General features: G+C 41.6%; 1 protein-coding gene across 2 annotated transcripts in view; it reads left to right on the plus strand.

The window, feature by feature from the left end:
* pde4d (phosphodiesterase 4D, cAMP-specific) overlaps nucleotides 1–20,550 on the plus strand; it is a 264,066-nt gene that overhangs the window by 14,754 nt on the left and 228,762 nt on the right. Inside the window, exon 2 of one of the 2 annotated variants that reach the window (XM_033619971.2) lies at nucleotides 4,796–4,869. In XM_033619971.2, the coding sequence (XP_033475862.1) occupies nucleotides 4,825–4,869 (45 nt within the window). In that variant the 5' untranslated portion in view covers nucleotides 4,796–4,824. The remainder of the gene's footprint in view (nucleotides 1–4,795; nucleotides 4,870–20,550) is intronic. The other variant, XM_033619972.2, reaches the window with a different exon arrangement.

Raw genomic sequence — 20,550 nt, forward strand, 5'->3', positions numbered from 1 at the left:
TGAGGTCTGAGAGCTAATTTACATTTCAAGTAAATGTTATTGTATCTCCATGCCTGGTCCACTTGCTGTGAAATTGTTTCAAGCTGCTACAAAGGGCTCATCACTGTCAACAAAGTGCCACGGGAATGAATGGAAAAGGAAATTGAGCTGTTTTGCACAGATATGGCTTTATAACGGCCACTTTCAATTTATCCATACTTGAGGGTGAGCTCCTACACACACTGCATACGATAGTGTAGGGGTTTGAAGTATAGAATAAGGACTGATCATAATCCCCCCTGAAATAGAGTCTGCCCGAGCGACGGCACACATCTATCATTTTCAGCTCATGTTTCAGGTGTGTGTGCACGTATGTTGGCATGCCTTTGAGTTTCAGTGTGTGTGAGTGTGATTGTATTAAAGAAGGTGACAGCCCCCCCAGTGGTTTGATCGTAGCTGATTTATGTGATGTACGGATTGATGGATTGCGGTGGCAGTTAATGGTAGTCCTCCGTGTAAAGGACAGGACAAGGTCAGACAAAGACAGGCGGTGACTACTGAGGATCTGCTCCTTGTATAGGAAGTCTCCCTGCTCACATGTAAAGTTGAGAGTCATCTTTATTATTTGTGCTATCATGTCTTGTAAGTGCAGCACCACTTGGAGGAGCCACTGCTATGCTTCGGCTCAGGCAGTGGCTGCTGCTGCTGCTGCTCCACGCTGAGAACTGAGGCTTACTTTCTATTCATTTATTCCTGCCTACAAGAGCCCATCTTACTTTAAAAGTGGTTCAGCAGTGATCTTAAAGCTGCAATCAGTGACCAAAACACAATTACTAAATCAATAGGATAATAATTTGCTCTGCCATCTTTAGAAGTGAAAGGAACTCCATGAGACGGGAAAATCCACTTCAGTCAATGGCTGCGAAATGAGACTGATTGGATGGTACACGGGGAGGTTTAGTGAGCATCAAACAAGTGTCACTCTAACAGCACTGTGATGTACCGCAAAATGGGTTGTAATTTATTTTAATTTGAAGACGGAGCCTTGCGACGGCTTTGACTGATTTGTTTATTGATTGCTTCATTTTAGTATTTACCATCTAAGCATGGGTGTTACTGTATAATCTTCCTGTGGCTTCTCTCCACAATATCAGCTTGGCAAATTTAGCAAAAGGCGTTCTTGATTAATATGGTCTGTGCAGAACTTGCCGACAAAGAAGATGAAAGTGACTGGCTATTTCGACAAAACCACGGCGCCTGCTCATCTCAGCTGATTGAATGGCTACAATAAAAGGCTGAGATACTTTTGAGCGATTATTCAATAAGCAGCTGCGGGAGCTCAACAAGAAAAAGGAGACGTTTCACACAGTAGCTGAAATTTAGAGCACATTAGACAGCCCTGACCTTCTACTGCTGGGTGAGGAGAAACCATAGCTCAGCTCAATTTTAGCTCACTCCCCTAATGTGATCACACAGGATAAACTCTCATCGCTCTCCTAAAGATGGCAGGAAGTTAATTGAAAAAGCCAACAGAGGATGTATCAAAGGGACAGGGGAAGAAATAGCAACTGCACAGGGCAGTTTTCATATCTGGAACTCTCTGGTGGGGGATCTCTAGGTCTAATCACACCTCACCTAACTAATGCTTGAGCCCAGACAGCAATCAGCCCCCTGTGGTTGCACTGTAGGCACACACCCTGCCACACTGATGCATCACACATACCAAGAATCACAAATGATAAGACCTCCCTGCCTGCAAAAGAAAATAAAACAAACAAAAAAAGACAAGCTTGGTTTGTTTTAGTGCACACTGGTGTTGCTGACTGTCAGGTCTTGCAAGCACCAGTGAGACCAGTAAATTGCCACTGAAGTGTTGCTGTGTCTGAAAGAGGGGAGCGCCATGTGACTGGTTATTGAGTCTAAAAACGTATTTGTGTCGGGGAGAGTGCACACATGCATGAACAGTCCTTCCAGCCCAGCTCGGATCACTGTGGTGGAGGAGATTTAGAAATATTTGTCTGCAGTTTTAATTGAGAATTTGCATGAAAATACTTTTATCCTCTTAGCGCATCTCTCAGGAGCATGTATAACAAGGTAAATGATACAGGCTGACTGAGATCAAGAGTGTGATGTCTTTTTACTCATCTACTTCTCCCTCTGCGTTCTTTGTATTTGCGCCACGTCTCCTGCTGATTCAGTTCTTGCTAAATTAGCCTTGTGCTCTCAAGGCTGAAATCCACATTATTTTTGAGAATCATATTTGGGCTCTGGGCCCACCCTGAAGAGACAGCGGGAGATGGAAAGAGGGAGAGTTTATTTCAGTCATTTTAACAGCTCCTTCAAGCCACGTTAGACCTTTAGCTGACTTAGAGCCACCGGGAATATTCCGCAAAGTCGATCATGGTGACACTGTGAATTTTTATAAGTGGCCATTAATGACACGAGAGTGTGCAGTGAGACACAGAGTTCTTGACAGTTGCAAAATGTCAACTGCACCGCCACGTTAAGGAGAGCTCATATCACACTGTCTGTTAATTAGAGTTTGTTTTTTTCCGAGCTCTACACACGACCAGAGAAGCTGTTTACAGTTCCAAAACTGCAGTCTGGATAAATTCAAAATAATTGACTGGGTTTTTCTGACAGGCGCTGATACAATAGAGGTGCAACCGTGTGGGATGTGTCAAGTACAACATAGCCAGCAAGGCTTTGCAGACAGCTTAATCATGAGGACTTATGTCATTATAACACTAAATGAGTGTGGAGGGATGGTAAAAAATATGAGTTGCCAAGAAATGTTTAGACTGAAAAAGAGATTTTGGTGGCTACACTGCGAGACAAATCAGTGCCTGCAACTGTGGTTAAGCTTAATGGTTTGTAGCAGTTAACACTTGCAGAGATGGCTGATATATAAGCACAGGTCAAGGCTGTGGTTGGCCCTGAGGTTATCTTGTGCTCTTGGGTGCAGACTACACTCCACTGCTGCACTAAATCCCACCGAAATTCACTTACAATTTCAAATTTTTCTGCGTGATCATTTGGTGCACCCCTCACTTCGAATGACACTGTTCTCACCAGCCCAAATTAAAAAAAACTGAAGGTGTAAATACTTGAAATGCAAACATGATTGGTGTGAAAGAAAAAAACGATACTGTAAATTGTCCCTGCTGGATGCCACTTTGATAAACAGCGGGAAGGAGAGTATGCAAAGTAAGAACCTGACAACAAGGAATGCAGGCGCTATCTATTCTGCCAGTGTGTGTATGATATATATGTGCGTGCTCATGCTGGGTGCAGTGCATATATTCTGGCCCCTATATATATGCACACGGTGCTTTTTTATTGCTGTTTATTTATCCCAAAGGCAACATCATGCAAAGCCTGTGCACCATGACCAATCCGTCTCCTCTCTTCTCCTCTCCTCCTCTCTGAGCCCAATCGATGGAGACTGTCCGGCCAGCTCCGTCTGTTTTTCTGTCCGCTGTAATTACCTGGCTGTCCTGTCACTCCACATCTATTTGGTGGAGATGTGCCAGAGCTGAAGGACCGGAGTGGAGGATAATGTGTTGCCCGTTTGGTGGACCTCTCATTCAGAGTACGTCCAGTGTCGCCGATGAGCCCTGGTAGACAGGGGTAAAGTGGAGTTGGTGTTGTTTCTTAGCTCATGGACCATGTAAATGAAGGCTTGTGTGGAAAACAGCAAGTGGCATGCAGGCATATGGGATGCTTTTGGAACAGGCAGATGAAAAATGAATTGTAAGCCTCTGTATCACTAATGTGGAGCACAAACAACCATAGAAGAGTCACTGTTGCAGGGGAAATACATTATTCAGGGCCTGCATACATGCGTTCCACACAAAACATAACACACAGAGGGGACACAGTGGGAGTTGTTATAAAAAAAGTCAAATAAGGGGTTCTGAATTGTCTTCTTACTTTGTTGATACTTCTGGCTGGTTGGTAACAATGGGATGGACGTGACAGGAATGCCAAAACACAAATAGCCTGCCTATATATGCTCCAATCAAACCACACCGGAGTTTGATTATTTACATCTTTGAAGTTCGACAGGATTTTCCGCATGTGTCTCAACACTTGACACGCTATGAACAGTTGTGGACATCCAGTTCAGCACAATTGGTTTTGGCGTCGTGGTGTGTTTGTGTTTGTGTTCGTGTGTGTGTGAGACAGAGACAGAGAGAGAGTAGAGAGAGACAGGCAGGTGTAGGCTCGGAGGTTATTAGGCCAGGTAAACAGAACAGGGTTGTGTAACTCTGGCTGATAATTCACTGACCTTTACCTTTTACACTCTAATGCATTCTAATAGGCCAGTAGATCCCAGCATGGCTCCTTTCTCACCAGCACACACACACATGCATTGTGTTCGCCCCATCACCACACACAAAGGCGAACACACACACATGGACTCACGAGTACATGGTTGTCTAGGAGATCAAAGCTTTCATATTCTCAAACCACAAAACCCCTGGGAGGTGGTATAAACTTACCTCAGCCTGTCAAGATAGAGCTGCCTAGCCTGAAAACAATAAACAACAAAATTCAAAAACTACGTACACTGCATACAAATTCTTCACAGATTTGTACAATCTGTTTTTTTTTTCCTCATTTAGTAAAAACTTCACATAATGTCACCTAAATGTATTTATTTTTTCAATCCAGCAGAAGGTTTTATTTATTTTTTAACTCTATGAAATGAACAATTTGGTTAAGTTGAGATGAGCTGCCTCCTCACAAATGTTTTTTTTATTTTTTATTTTTTGCTGACCCCGTCTTTCCGATTGCCTCTGTGTGACTGAAGCCTGCCTGTTTTCAGAGGTGGCACGCACCATGCAAAAGAATGACCGGTCCGGGGACGACAGCCAGCGGGACAGTGTAAGTGAACGCCATCTTCCCCCTTTATATCTTTTTATCATTCATCTTTATATTACTTGTCATCTTGATAGTCTATGGTTTTCTTCTTCATATGGCAAAACCATCCTTATGTTCTAATTGTACAGCACATGTAGCCTAAACATGTAAGGGTCTGGGATAATGTACATTTAAACGACTGTGGATGAGTCGATTCAGATAATGTTCTAACATTTATGGATTCCAAGAAATTATAAGTTTTAACACAGTCAATAAAAGAGCTACTCAATTATATCTGTGAATTCACAAGTTCAGACCACAGAATGTATACAAATGAAAAGCAATATAGTATAGGCTAGGGCTTTTAAGATATAAGCTACACGTCACTCCAATGACTCTGTAGCATCAGACTGAACTACCAATTAGATTTAAAGAACATGACATCACCCCCAGTGAAAATAATGCCCCTGGCAAGAACAGTGTGATTGGGTTGGTGGAGTAATGTTTAAGTGGAAACAGTTTGTAGAATCATGGTTTGTCGTTTTTGTAACTATTCATTCCAAAACTGCTTATCCTGTTGGGAGCTGTGGGGGGGCTGGAGCCTATCCCAGCTGACACTGGGCGAGAGGCGGGGTACACCCTGGACAGGTCACCAGACTATCACAGGGTTGACACATGGAGACAGACAACCATTCACACTCACATTCACACCTACGGTCAATTTAGAGTCACCAATTAACCTGCATGTTCTTACACTGTGAAAAAAACTCTACATTGGCACAAAGAGAACATGCAAACCCCTCAGAGAAAGGCTCCCCCACCCCAGGATTCAAACCCTCCACCCTGTGTTTCAACCAGGAAACCCTCTTACTGTGCAGCAACAATGGTAACCACTGCTCCACCGTGCCGTTTTCTAACCACAGAAAGAATATGCAAAATAATGTATAGGCATTGTGCAGGCCAGGTCTATAATAATAGTAGTGTGGTGGTTAGCACTGTTGCCTCGCAGCAAGAGGGTTCCTGGTTCAATCCCAAGAGGGAGTTTGCATGTTTTCCAGGTATTCCAGCTTCCTCCCACGGTCCAAAGACATGCAGGTTAATTGGTGACTCTAAATTGTCCGTAGGTGTGAATGTGAGTGTGAATGGTTGTCTGTCTCTATGTGTCAGCCCTGTGATAGTCTGGTGACCTGTCCAGGGTGTACCCTGCCTCTCGCCCAATGTCAGCTGGGATAGGCTCAAGCACCCCACGTGACCCTCAAGAGGAATTTAATTTAATTGTAAATGTATTTTGTACACTCTGTGGGCCTCACTCTATGGTTTTGCAACAAAATATGATCAGCCCTTGTGGATATTCTTTTTCTGATCTGTTAGGGATTCAGATTCAGATTCAGAAAACTTTATTGTCTGTAGTAACAGAAAATCTTCTTCGACGTGGCTCCACATACAAGACAAGACAATACAGTCTCGATTAGTATCAGTCTTGTTTCAGTTTAGAGTATTGTCTTGGTATCGAGAATTATGATGCTGACCTTGGTACACAACAATAATTTAAAGTTAAATTTAGATTTTACCCATTTTAAATACTAAAAGAAAATAATTTTTCAGCCACAGAGACTGTCGCTTGGTTCAAAGCAGTTTCGGCCACTGTGGTGATATGGGATGAAAATGTGACACATCTTGTAAATGTGAGATGATTCAAATTTGAAACAGACTTGTGAATATACCTGAACTCATTCTGCTGCTCACTGGAGAGATATTTCACCAGAATATTTTTCACTGACAGCCCTGGATTAGTGAGGAGAAATCTTTATTTTGTATGATTAATTAATACGAAAGCAATTACGTTGTGAGTTTTGTGGAGATCTGTACCAAACAAAGGTATATCCTTAAGTCTGTAGAATATGATATGCAGGTCAGGGCATCTCTGCAGCATGATATGGCTCAGCATATATTCAGTTTAAAATGGCATTATAACACACACTCCCCATTTTACAAACATTGCACTTTCTGCGATTTGAAAGTTGTAGTTACCCATATTGTAATTTCAATAATCATTCAGCCCTAGTACATACCAAGAATACAAACATGTTTCAGTGCAGAGGTGTATGTGAAGCAAAAATTAAACTCAGTAATTTAACTTAATGTACATTACCTATAGAAACAGAAGAAGAGAAAGGCTTTATTTGTGTGTGTTACATAAGAACCAGTAATTTGGATGATTTCATCTCTTGTATGGTATTTTCCTTCCATTGCATATCTTCTTCGTCACACATCCCCCACAACAGCTACACCACCATCATCTAATGGACTGCATCTAGGTTCTCACATGATGTTGTTGGAGTTGTGCACAAGCTGTCCATCACCCACCACTTTCCATCTGGATATAGGCAGGTTTCTAGAAAATCCTAAGAAACAACTCAGAGAGGTCAGAGCTGCTGTGTTCAACAAGAGATGGAGCTCGGATAGAGCAGCAGCAGCAGCAGACACTACCAGGCTTATCCCACCCCCTCCCCATGCATGAATAAGATATTCAATCATACGTCTCGGTTGTTGACCTTGAGTTGAAGTTCAAACCTAAGGCCAGCGTGCGAGTCTTTCAAATTGGCTGACATCAGAGAGGAAATACAGCGAGTATGCAGATGGAGCATTTTCCCTGAAAAGACTCTCGTGGGAATATCAGCCAAAACATAAATGACAGATTTAAAATGAGAGAGAGGAAAAAACTATTTCCGTTCCTGCTGTAAATTTGCCACATGGCCCACATTTCTCTGTGAATCATTGTGAAAGATGAGACGGAAATGTCACATGGGCCATTAGAGCCTGGGGCTAAGTTTCCCACACATTCAGCGTCGTCTTAGCGTGAATAGAATCCATATAACCAGCTCTACAGTTCAGATGCACTCTGCTGTATGTGGCATTGAACAGTATGTGCTGTACTGTATACTGTAATTTTCCAAAGTCTAAATGATGCTGACAAACTCTTTGTGTCTCCTGTGGGGAAACACTAAAGCCAGAGCTCCACAAATATGATTACCCACCAGATAGACTGCTCAAAGTGATGCATAACATTACACTAAAACAAAATCATGTTGTCCCACTGGCATTATATTAAAAAGAGCTGCACACATGCAAATGGTTATTTAAAAAAAACTAACAGCGACAGAAACAAATGACCTTTAAAATGGAATAAAACCACTACTAATGGAACAAAAAAACTGATTGATGATTCACATTTTGTGTCACTGAGGAGGGAATGAATTTTAAAATGACACAACTGCACTTTACTAAAAACATGTCCCAGGGAAAAAATATTGAATTCTTAATGTCTTGTCCCTTTGTTAGTGGTGGGAAGCAGCAGTGAGCGGGATTCGTAACCAAGCAGCAGTAAGAGATTTAGCGAGGTGAGCAATAATTCATGTCTGATGTGCCTCTGATTAATGCTGTCGTCAATTAAGACAGAGTGAAGGGCGCGGGGCAAAGGGGCAGAGAGGAGAGACAAGTGTTGCGAGAGATATGGGTGGGACGTTGGGAGAGGACAGGTAATTAGAGAGAGGAGAGGAGGGGTGAGGTTAAGACAAGAAGTGAGCATGAAAAACAAACTGTGAGCGGCAGAGATGCTCCCTCTTCATCCTGAGGGGCATATTGAGGTAGAGCAGGGACACAGGCTGCGCTGATGAATACGTTTCGCGAGGCTCTCGGGGGCTGTCCAATCAGGCAGCGCCATTGATGAATAGTCATGAGTCACCTTATCAGCATCACCATGGTTACGCAGATGTGACTGCGGCCCTGTGAATGTGATGAGGGAATAGAAATGGGCCAAACGCCGCTCCATCTCTTCCCGCGCACATCTTGATCGCCAATTAGAGCCCAGCAGGGGAGCATCCAGGCCATGTGTTTGGGCCTCTCCGGCCTCGAGAATAAGGAGAACGGGTTTTGAGTGAGGTGAATGGACAGGGGAGGATATGATGAAGACAATGGTTAGAGATTGAATACATGGGAAAAGTGCAAAGCAGCAGCAGGAGGAGGAGGATTTGGATTCAAGTTGAACTATTTGATGACTCAAAATCACATTAATCACCACTAAAGCCAGTTGACACTCAGCACATACAGGTGAGGGCTGGCAGGATGAGGAGAGGGGAAGTGGATGACAAGATATTAAATGAAAAGAGCCGGGAAATTAGATTGAACAGGATCAGAGGAGGGGAACATGATCAGAGAAGCGGAAAAGTGACTGAAGGATGAGCAGGACAAGAGGCAGGTGCAGGAGATCAAATAAAGAAAAGGAACAAGGGATAATGGAATAAAGGGCTTGGACAACATGTAATGATTTATGTAACTCCCCCACCTCTTACACAGACATCTTAAAAAGAGCAGCAACACTCTGAGGTTCAGTTTTGTGATGGTCAATACCCAAAGGTGCCATGTCACTGTTCTGACAGCCCAGAATTCCGAAGCCCCGTTAGTCTGAAAAATGTCCCATTGGACCAAAAGCCCATCTCTCTGACTGCCTCTTATCCCAAAAACAAACTGCAGCTCCTCCGAAGTCTTGTTTCTCTGAAAATACACACTCCCTGCACTTAGTTTCAGTTCTCCAGTGGCGTTTGAGACACTGATTCCAGGTGTTTTTACCAACCCTGTGAGGCAATAAGCCATCAAACCCCAGTGCTTTTCCTGCAACTTTTGTGCCCTCAGATGTGTGTGTTTTGAGTCAGAACATAGTATTTTCCTAACCATAACCAATAGGGTGTAATGATTCACAAAATGTATGGTTCATTTTGATGCTACACAATGGTGTCACAGTACAGTACACTGTTGATACAGAAAAAAAAGTAGAAATGTCAGAGAAAGTTCACTGATTTTTTTAATGCTATTTTAATTCATATGTCTATTAAAAACTAACATCATAAAGTATAATATTTATTGACTTTGAACAATGATGGAGCTATACCAGAGTGACCCATCTTCTGGGCTGTCTTCTTAGGGCCGTTTCATAGTCGACGCACACAAAGCGAGCAACGCACTTCCTTTCATATCAACACATTGAACACAAGCGACGCGAGCCACGCTTGAAATGCAATACATCGCTTGCACAATAGGGGGTAGCAGAGTCACCGGTACATTCTGGCTAGCTAGTACTGCTGTAGCTAGCTAGTACTGCTATTTTATTAGAGTGTAGGGTACTAGAACTGTCATATAAATGGGGTACGAGTTCACAAAGTTTTTCCTTCTTGCCCAGCATATTTCATATGAGCTGCTTCTGTGAATAACAAAAAGTGGTTAATTTCAAGTATGTCGCTTGCATATAAGACAAAATCAGCTCCTTATTAAATTTAAAATATGCTATTGCAGTTATATTAAAAAAACAAACAATAGTGACAATACCATTTCTTAAATATTCTCGTTTTTTACATTTTTATTTAAAATTTTAAAATATATTATATGTAATATATAATATTAAATATATTTTATTTTATTAATTTAATTCAATTTAATTTATTTTATCTTATTCTATTTTATTTTATCCTATTAATTTAATTTAATTTAATTTAATTTTTTAATGTATCAAAGCTAATGTCATAACTTGTTTTCCACTACAGAGTAGGCTCTCATATCTGTGGCTATGAATGTACTTTTGCTCTGTCTGAATCAGTTGGGAATGGCTGCCTAAATGCTGAGGGGTTAATGTTAGCATGTAGCTTGTGTTGCCCCTTGTTTCCATCTAGTTTCACCTATTGACACACTGGGGTGATGTCAGTGTAAATAAATGGACATGTGTGAAGTATTCCCGCTAATGTAACCTACTGTTGTGTAGCTGATGTGACATACTGTTGTTTTTTAAAAAATCTGCCACGCTCTAGCTATCACCCTCATAATTCACAACAAAACCAAAGTGGCTCTAAAGGTCAGATCTGTCTTCTATTTCTGGGCTGGTAATGGCAGCACAGGCGTTACAATCATATTGCAATGAGCTAGCTTAGCGTAGCGTGGCTCCCAGTATGTCTCACTTTGGGGTGGGAGGGGCTGACAGCATGTTGCCTGTTGAGTTGTGCGTGCAGCCTTGTTGAGCTGAATGACAGGGAGAACATCATGTTTTACATAATTTAAGATGTATATTTTATTTTCCAAATGTAATAGGATTAATTCAACAATCATTTGGTTTGTAATGTGTACCAAACTGAAAGCCTTGTACCAAACAGTTCAATACAAATATGGCTGTTGGAGAAAGGGCTTTCAGTCCAATGGGACATTTTTCAGGCCAATGGGGCTTCGGATTTTTGGGCTGTCAGAGTGGGTCCATGTCATGGGTTTAACAGCCCATTGGTTCGACATCCCATTAGTCCGACTGTCCGCGGTGCTGAATGACTTGCGGCGGGCGTATGGTGCGCCACGACTGGCTTGAGGCGGAGCAGGCTCACGGCTTATGTGTTTATGACTTTCTTTTTCATTTTAACCCACACCATGATCTTTTCCTGACCCTAACCAAATGGTTTTTGTGCCTAAACCTAACCAGACCTTAACCACAGGGCATCATGATGATTTCGGAACGGACTTCGGAACAATGAGTTTAATATGGTTGGAACAATGGGCTGTCGAACCAATGGGCAGTTCCCGTCAGAGTAACGGGCCTTTCCTGAAAAGCTACTCCTCTACCTCTTACCACTTGTTGGATTCCCCTCAGGATCTGATTTAATATCTCAGCTCCCTCTTAATTCACTCTCCACTAATTTTCACCCAATGAAATTTTACAGAACCGCACGCAGCAGAGGTCATTGTTACGAGAAACCTGATAATAGCAGTCTTCTTATCACGGATTTGACAGGCCCAGTACAAACAATGTTAATTATTTTTGAGCCGCTGATTATCTGCCTGCTTATTTATTTATGAGAAAGTGGAGCTATCTACTGCATATTTGAAACATGTAATTAGATTAGCAGGCAGCTCTGTACAATGAGGACATAACTCGGGCACTCTGGGAAATTATATGCCAAAACTCAACGGGGCAAATTTGTTTTATTTATCTGGTCTGTGCACACAGGGTGTGTCTGCCTCTTCTGTTGTCTGCGGGGAGCCTGCAGGTAAAGGCATCATCCGTGCACATATAGGTAGGCAGGCTGGATATTTATTCTGCTGCACTTTGTGTAAAGAAACATTACCACCCGCTCACCGTTCTCATTTCACAGCCTGTTGACTGCGCTTAAAGTGTGATTAATCTTGCACAAGTTGTTAGGCAGCATGCTCAGTGCGGATGTGGAGTTGATGCATAAAGAGCGGTGTGTGAACCCTGCCTGCAAAGGTCGACATGGAGGATTCATGGAGTGATGAATGTGCCATCCTGTTTGTGTCCTACTTTACCCAGATTCAATTCATGGATGTCACACGTAGTATCTGTCTTTCTCGCTTTCCTTTTACAAAACAATCCAGACACTAATGCTTTATCTTCACAGCAGCTTTATTGGTTGTAGATACAACACATTGCAAGTGGGCTCCACTTTATCTCTCTGTATTACAGCACAGTGACCCTGACCCTTTGCACAGATGAGGAATATACAGAAAATGTGTCATGGGATTTAAAAAACGTCAGCCTATCCTCTACTTATCAGTGTTATATAGCATTTCTGCATCTGCTACAAAAGTTTCCCCCCTTCTTGAAGGTTTGAGACACCTCCAGGGTATTTTATCTAATTTTGTCGTGCGCAGACCGGCGCATCTCGGAGCCATGCTTTCCACAGACGAAGACTCTAGGTCTTGTCCCTGACAGACATTTCTCCCGCCTCAGGCTACTGAAGAGGGGCTCTTTGAAACAAATTGATTCATCTCCCTCACCTCCAATATGACTCTTCAGTGCACCATTGTTACTTCCTTATCATCTGTCCTCCTAGTTTTCCCACACTTAATCTTTTTCTCATGTCTCATTTTTGTCACCTTTCCTGCTGAGATAAATCGGAAACAAGACGATATGTGCCACTATAGTGTCCTCCTGTGTTTATTCGCCTTTACAAACTACCATATCTTGCTATCATGCTGTGAAATTGGACACTTGATTGAATTTATTTATGACTTGCTATGTCGCATTAAAATAAAAATGTTTATCCAAATCGTACAGCCCAAGGCTTAATGCAAATATGAATAGAAATGTAAGACAGCGTTACCGGAAATAGGAAAAAGGGGGAAAAAATCTCATGGCTTAATGTATGCAATGAATGTCTAAGAATAGAAATGCAATTTGCATGTAACAGTGGCAGCAGACACCTTGCTGAGGCATAGATGTGCTTGATATCGCACACAATGGCAGGTAAATAACACAAAGAATGTTTGAATTCAGCATTACTGCCACATGTGGTGCAGCAGCATGCACCTACACTCTGTATTTAACACGGTAAATGTGTGATGAAACTGAGGCTCTCTGATGATTGATGGAGAATCAAGACCTTTAGAGAGCCACTTAATTATGAAAAACACTTTATTTTCCTCATACTGTTTTTGCTGGAGCACCTGTATTCACTCTTTGTCTGAGATGCTCTGTTTTAACACCTTTAATCTTTAAGCTCCCCTTCCGAAAAAACCCAGCCTGCTCTGATTGGTCAGCATTTCCGAGTGCTCTGTACCTCGTCCTCTCTGCGCCTTCATTGTCAGTGAGGAAGGACTGTAGCAGTGTACTTGCAAACACAACTGGACATGTTACAGCAGGAATATGATCCAAAATCAGGGGGAAATCAGCAACATTGGTTACCAAGATTACATGTTTCCCTGATGTTAGCATGTAGCTACATGTAGCAGTGTAGGCCATGTAATGTTAACACTTGCAGTAGTGTGCTTGGAGCAGATGACCGTATGAATAAATACGTCACAATCTGAAGTCATATTGTAGCCAGCGTAGACAAAGACATTGGAAACAGAGTATTCAGAAGGTCTGAGGCCTGAGGGTTTTGCTCAGAGGGATTACCGTTTCATATGTTTATCTCACTTTTGAAACTGTGGCCACTTTAACATCCAACATTGAAACCTTACTAGTACAGTGCCCGTTCAAAGCATGTCTGTTTGGAACAGGTCGATTGTTTGGCCTCTTGTATGGCTGCATGCAGCTTTCTGGAGAATCACTCACTCAAACAAACCATACACTCAACACTGTGCTTCCGTGGATCCTGAGCAATATAAACCTGGGCCCTAAACAGTTATTTTTTAGCTACAGGATTTATTAGGTGTAGATATGAAAAATATTGAATTATGTATCTATTCTAATCCATTTTTACCATGAAATAATGTACAAAAGGCCTCCAGAGCACTTAAAAATATGCATCTCTCTACTTCCTTACTGTGTATTCCTATTTCTACCTTAGCAGAAAACATTGTTTCACTACATTTACCTGATAGAGACATGATACTGGTCATGTTGCAGATTCAGATTTTACTTACGAAAGACACATTGCACTGATAATGCCCGTCTTTCACTCTGCACTTTAAGTTAAAATTTAAATGTAGTAGACTACTTTTACTGTGGTCGTTTGGAGTACTTCCTCTACCACTGCACATAGCCTGCCAACATACCCAGTTAGAGGATGGGTGGAAAGTAAAGCAGCACAATATTTGCCCGGAACCCCTAAATCACTAAAGCCGTCCCTAAAAAAAAAAAACAAAACACTGCCTGAAAGTCAGAATCAAAAATGACATATGTAATCATTTCCAAATAGCATGTTACAGTCCTGGAGGATTATTAATGTGCACCTCCTCCTGTACTGCCTTAATATGCACATTCAGCACATCCAATGCATCAAAACATTGTTTTCTAGTTGGAGCCGCACCTCGTTTTCAAACTGTATGGTTTGCCTAAAATGAACAATGACAGCAATATAGTCCACGATGAGCAGCGCTAAAACCAACCTGCGTAGTTGTCCCTCCATTGTGACATTAGAAAGTGTCACATTTATCTTGCAAGTGTACTCGCGTACAGCGTTTTGGTTGCTTCCGGGATTTTTCCCTCATGGAAATTCTGACCAATCAAGAGCAGCTTTCTTGCACAAGTCATTTGATCTTGTCCGCTTGTAAATGCTACCGTGAGAACATGAACCAACTCTAGGCAATTATGCAACCATGTAACAAAATTAGTCCCTGATTCAGACCAAAGCAAGACAACTCTAGGTCTGAAAGCATCTTTAGGCCCCCTTTAACCTACATATGAATATAAACTTAAGTCACTGTTTCACTATGTCAGTTCCAAGTCCAAAAGGGATCCCCCATGTTTTTTTTATACAGTATATTGTATGATGAGTCTCCAATGCAAAACACTGTTCCCATGTACGGATACCATGGCACCCTTATATTAACCTGTGTCTGTGGAATTCTTCATAGTGTGGGTCTAGGACAAAAAGAAGAGTGAAACAGTAGAATATTCCCAACCCACCACGCCTTCTTTATTCATCTCCTGACCCGGATAAAGCCGTGAGCACTGTGTACTGTAGGAGATGAACTGAGTTAATTTTTATTACCCCACAGGATACTGTGTTTTACAGCTAAGTGAGCCATCAGACGAAGCAGTAAAAACCCACACCCTGGTTGTAAATACCAGTAAGTCGCACCAGGTCGCGACAGGTAATGCTGTGTTGTTGAGGCAACCCTTTTACTAAGACAGCATATGCCAAGCAAATATGCTGCTAGAGACACTCAGATTGTGGAGTAACATGAGCCATGGATATCAAATTTACTTAAATAAATCAGGTTGCATAGTGTACGCACTCTCTTTGGAGACAAAGCTGTGCAGGCAGAGGGCAGATTGTAGATAAAACCTCCTTTTCTCTCCTTTGTTTCAAATGTAGTATAGACTTCCAGAAAGCTGAGTTTCCTATGTACCGGCAGATAAATGGAAGGACTAAATTGTTTTTTTTTTTTTCCAACCAGGTGATTTACTGCATCTCCTCCAATAGCAATCTTTCTTTCTCATCTCCTGTCTCTTTCTCTCTCTTCCTTTTTTTCTGTCAGCGTTAACTTCCATTCCAGTCACTTCTTACATTGCTCCCAGGCTTTACCCAGAATCCATTTAAGATTCACTCTCTGATAAAAATCAATTGCTAAATTTGGAGTACAGAGATGAATGATGGCACTGACGGTGAAGGGTTGCACATACTGAATACAGCGCAGGTTGCCCCCTGGCTTGAAGCAGTGATGGTGCATTCCAGTGTTTTAATCGAACCCTTGAAGCATTTCATGAATACAGCTGGTTAGTTAAGTAGCTTTTGGCAAAACCTCTGCTGAGTTCCTCTGACCTGATCCAAGATCGATACCGCAGTTAGCAGAGCATGTTATCAACATGGATCTAGCCTTAGAATGTAAAACTGATGTAACATACATTAACATATCATCACAAACTGAGACTGTGATATTTTTTTCTGAGAGAGGAAGTGAGGGAATGCTTCTTAGCTCACCATAAGCGATGCTCCGACACTCAGCGGATGGTGAGATAAAGACAGCAAGATAAAGAAAGATGCATCAAGGAAGAGAGCTCTTCCAGACGTCAACACGCACTGCATACTGATGACTCCACATCATTATCTTTCTATGAAATTATTTCTATATGAGCACAATTATTATGAAACAAAACAAGCTGGCAGGGCTGAGGTCTTGTCCAGATGCTGTTTTCACTGTGAACTTATAAAAGATTGAAAGGCCAAGCAGCACCAAACTGTCTTAATCTCTCAAAAGGTCAACAGAGAAAAAAGGTGCTCATTAAATATTCCATTTATAAAAAAGGGATGGCCTCCTGTTGGCTGATAAAATGGTCTAATTGATACAAATTAATTCCTAAGTCACACACAAGGGAGGGAGTAACTTTAAAATCTCTAATAGAAGAAACAGAATCCTTATGTAACACAGTGTGAGCCCGAGTGATGTAACTTGCAAATGGAGATGGATTGTTGGCAGAAATGCCTGATGTTTGATGTGCAGCAGGACCATTTAAAAGGTGGTCCATTGAAAAAGGAGTCCAGATTGTTTCATTTAATCACAAACTCAGCAGAGAAGACTAGAAGTGGACTGAATTAGGATTATGGGAATGTAATAAAATGAGACACGATGTGGTTGCCTCTGAGTCCTCAATAAATGAGAACTGCATGTGGGAAAAATACCTGAATGGAGCCAGCATTGAACAGCCTGCATATCTAAGAAGCCTCACATCAGGAGTCTTCATTAAGTGCTACAACTCTCAGCAGAAAAGGTGGTGAATTATTTTTCTTTGTCGAATGAATTCCAATTTACATACATTTTTAACCATTTCCATAATAAAAGCACAAATCAAAAAAGAGTGTGCGTTGTGTTTTTCTCAAGTTTTGTGTGTTGGCTGGCCCTCGAACCTGCAAAACACCGATTTTATAATGGGCACAGAGATGTCATGGTAATACATATTGATGTGCCGTCGTGATCAAAGTATCCTCAGGCTGTTTAAATAAGCTTTCCACTTCTCTGTCCTTACTCTTTTCTATCAGATTTCCTCTCAGGGCTGTGCAAACGCATGTAAAGTGTGGGCTCAACTCAGAGCAGGACCCATTTCGGATTGATTTATTTACTTTCTCTGCTACCAAAACCACATTAAATGCTCACTGAAACAATGTCTTTCTCAAGTGAATTAAATACTTGTTAACCTTGACACAAAAGGAGGGTATAACTGTGTCTTGAGGTTGATTTGTAGACTTAAAGTGTCGCTCCGTCTATGGCAAATACTAATGTAAATCTCTGAAGAATTTATGGGACATTTGTTGAAAGAAACCTGCTGTGACGTCATTCACTCACTACATTACTACTTTGAATATACAATTGGGTAGCTCATCTGTTTGCTAAACATTCCTTAGCTGTCCAATCTTAACCATACCAAGGCACAGCTGGCCTGGTGTAGATTTCTCTGTGAGAAAGACATTTAACATTCACTGCCAGGGTTTCCCACCTATTAATTTATTTGTGGCAGACTGCCAGAATAACAGCATTTTCCACCACATATAGATTTTCTATTTATGGAGACGTGCCTCTGTCTCTCTCTGTCTCCTGCGGCAGAGTGTACTCTGGGCATAGACGTAGAGGTAGAGCATCAAGCTCAATGAAAGTGAAACTTAATCGTTTGTTAATTCATATATCAATAAAATGGTTTATTTCCTATATCAACAGTGCTCTAACTTTTGTCTTGTTAATCGTTTTTCCAACCTACTGTAGATGAAACTGGCTGCATTCCCATAGAAATGTGCACCCTGTGCCCCACAGCTGCGTCTAACCTGTGTAACAGCAGCAACAGAAAGTTTGCTTTCACTGTAAACTGTAAAAGCTGCTCCTCTAATCCATTGTTCTGATCCGATCTTATCAGCTCTGATCAATCGGACCACAAACTGATCGAAAGGAAGTCTTGATGATGGAACAGTTTGTTCCTCAGTTCTTCACCCTGCGATTCTAACTCGACAAACCGCTGCTGAGAAGTGCCAGATTTTAACAACTTTGGAGTGAGACGGGGCTCTAACATCAGTGGCTCCTTCCTGCTCTTTGTTAAATTTGTGAATGTTTACACTCAAAGCAACTCCAGCCAGAGTTAGACCTCATGCTCAAAGCCTTTTCTGAATGTGAAACACATACTGTAGTACTGAAAATACAAACGATAAAGCATAAATCTAACTTCTGTGTTGCTGTCTTAATCCAACTAACAGAGCGGATTTTAAATAGCTTGTTAGTAGCTACAGCTGATAAAGACTCCCACTCGTTTCAGCCAGCAAAGCTAACCATCGCCGCTGACTATAAATGAGGAGTTGTCTGAAATCCCGTTGTTTTAAAAATGACTTTAAATAATGCATAGCAAATCTGCCACCACCATTCTCGGAAACTGCAGATGTGCCATGCAAAAACAGGAGGGCAACAAACTGTCAATTATGGTAAGTTATTGAGATAGCTACTGTAAAAAATAATGTCTTTTAATTTATTTTTTTTTCATTTTATATACTTTATTAATCCCCGAGGGGAAATTCAATTTTTCACTCTGTTGTCAATTACACACAGGTCCGAACACACACATCATTTATCATTAACCTTCACATTTTCCCCACAAAATATAAGACATTTAGAAAATGTTAGTTGGCCTGTCTCCTTATTTCACAAAATATGACCCGCAGCTCACCCTGACCAAACATCTGGCCCAGACCACCATTGGCACATGACGTCCACAGAGAGCACAGAAGAGTCACAACAGACCAATTAACCTTTTACTGATCCCACTTATCATAAAGGGCCACTTCAGGCATTAGGAGAGACAGCAAAAGTGAGTGAAAATGAAGGACTGTGTGTATAATCTACTGTGGGAAAACACACACAGTTGGATGTCCTAACCTTTGTACGCTCTGCAGTCTCTTGTGTCATACCTCCCACCCATGCTTTTGACATGACTAAAATCATTTTCACATGCCTTTAGTTCTTCTTAAGTTTACTTTTCCTTGGGGGAATCTCTATTTACATATTATTTAATACATTTTACTTTCCATTTTAAAATCTTTACTTTGGAGCATTTATGTAAAGGAAAGTTCACGAAGAGGACGACTCATTTTGTTACTTTGAGTGTTCAGTTTTTCTTTCTTGGACAAATGTATGGGCATAAAATCAAGTAAAACACAAAAGGCAAGCAGTTATGATTTTTTGTGCATAAAGCTTTCATAGAGTTATTGAATTGAGCTTAAGTGTAGTACATTAAATAAAATACAAGTGCAAATATAATAGCAGTACGCTGAATCACTGTAAGATTAACAAAAAGAGCAAAGGACCATCACATAAATTGTTTAGAAGTCTGTGAATATACTGTCAGGAGGTCACGGCTAATACTGACATAACTTACTTGGCTCATTAGAGCCATCATTCATCTGCTTTACCTTCAGCCTGATGAAAAGTGAGGGTTAATCGTGTTGGCTCCCTCGTTCTCCTCTGTAAGCCAGCGTCTGCAGCAATGAGTCTAATACAGGTAATTATGTAGAAATGAAAGGCTCAATGGCTTCCTGGATGAAGATTGGCATCTTGATGGATGCAGGGGGTGGTGGTGGTGGCAGTGGCGAGGGGAGGGGGTGGAGGTGTTTTGGCTGCTCGATGGAGGGTGAGGCTGAACAGTCATGACGAAGAGGGAGAGGGGGAACAAACCCACACACACAAACACACCCACACACCCACCCACACACACACACACACACACACACCCACACAAATCAGTCCTTTGAGAGGTTCTTCTGGTCTAATAGAGACATATAATGCTGTAAGGGGCAGTGTATGCTGCTAACTGCCAGGATAATTCATTTGTTTGCACTTGGTGGGCAAATAGGTGTCTTTATTTTTCCAGCAGGCTGCCCTGGGCCATGCACGCACTATTGATCACCTCTGCTTGGCACAGCAAATCAATCCACTGTATGTAACACAAAAAACAGGCCAAAATAAGAAAAAACAGGTAATTAATTTCAGCCGGCTGGTGTTACAAGATTATTATAAGTAAGGCTAAATTATTGAGTAGGCAAAAATGGACAAGTGCCCCAGGGCCTCAGACCCCAAGGGCCGCCTAAAAAGCTCCAGGTCCACTGCACGTCGGATGGTTTTATGTAATATGATTAACTGAAAATTTGGTGAGGCATTTTTTATCATTAAAATCACAAAACCAGCCAATGAGACTTATGCATTAGCTAATTACCTGCACCAAGGAGGTTATGTTTTTGG

Source organism: Epinephelus lanceolatus, chromosome 9, assembly GCF_041903045.1.
Source record: "Epinephelus lanceolatus isolate andai-2023 chromosome 9, ASM4190304v1, whole genome shotgun sequence".
Classification (NCBI taxonomy): domain Eukaryota; kingdom Metazoa; phylum Chordata; class Actinopteri; order Perciformes; family Serranidae; genus Epinephelus; species Epinephelus lanceolatus.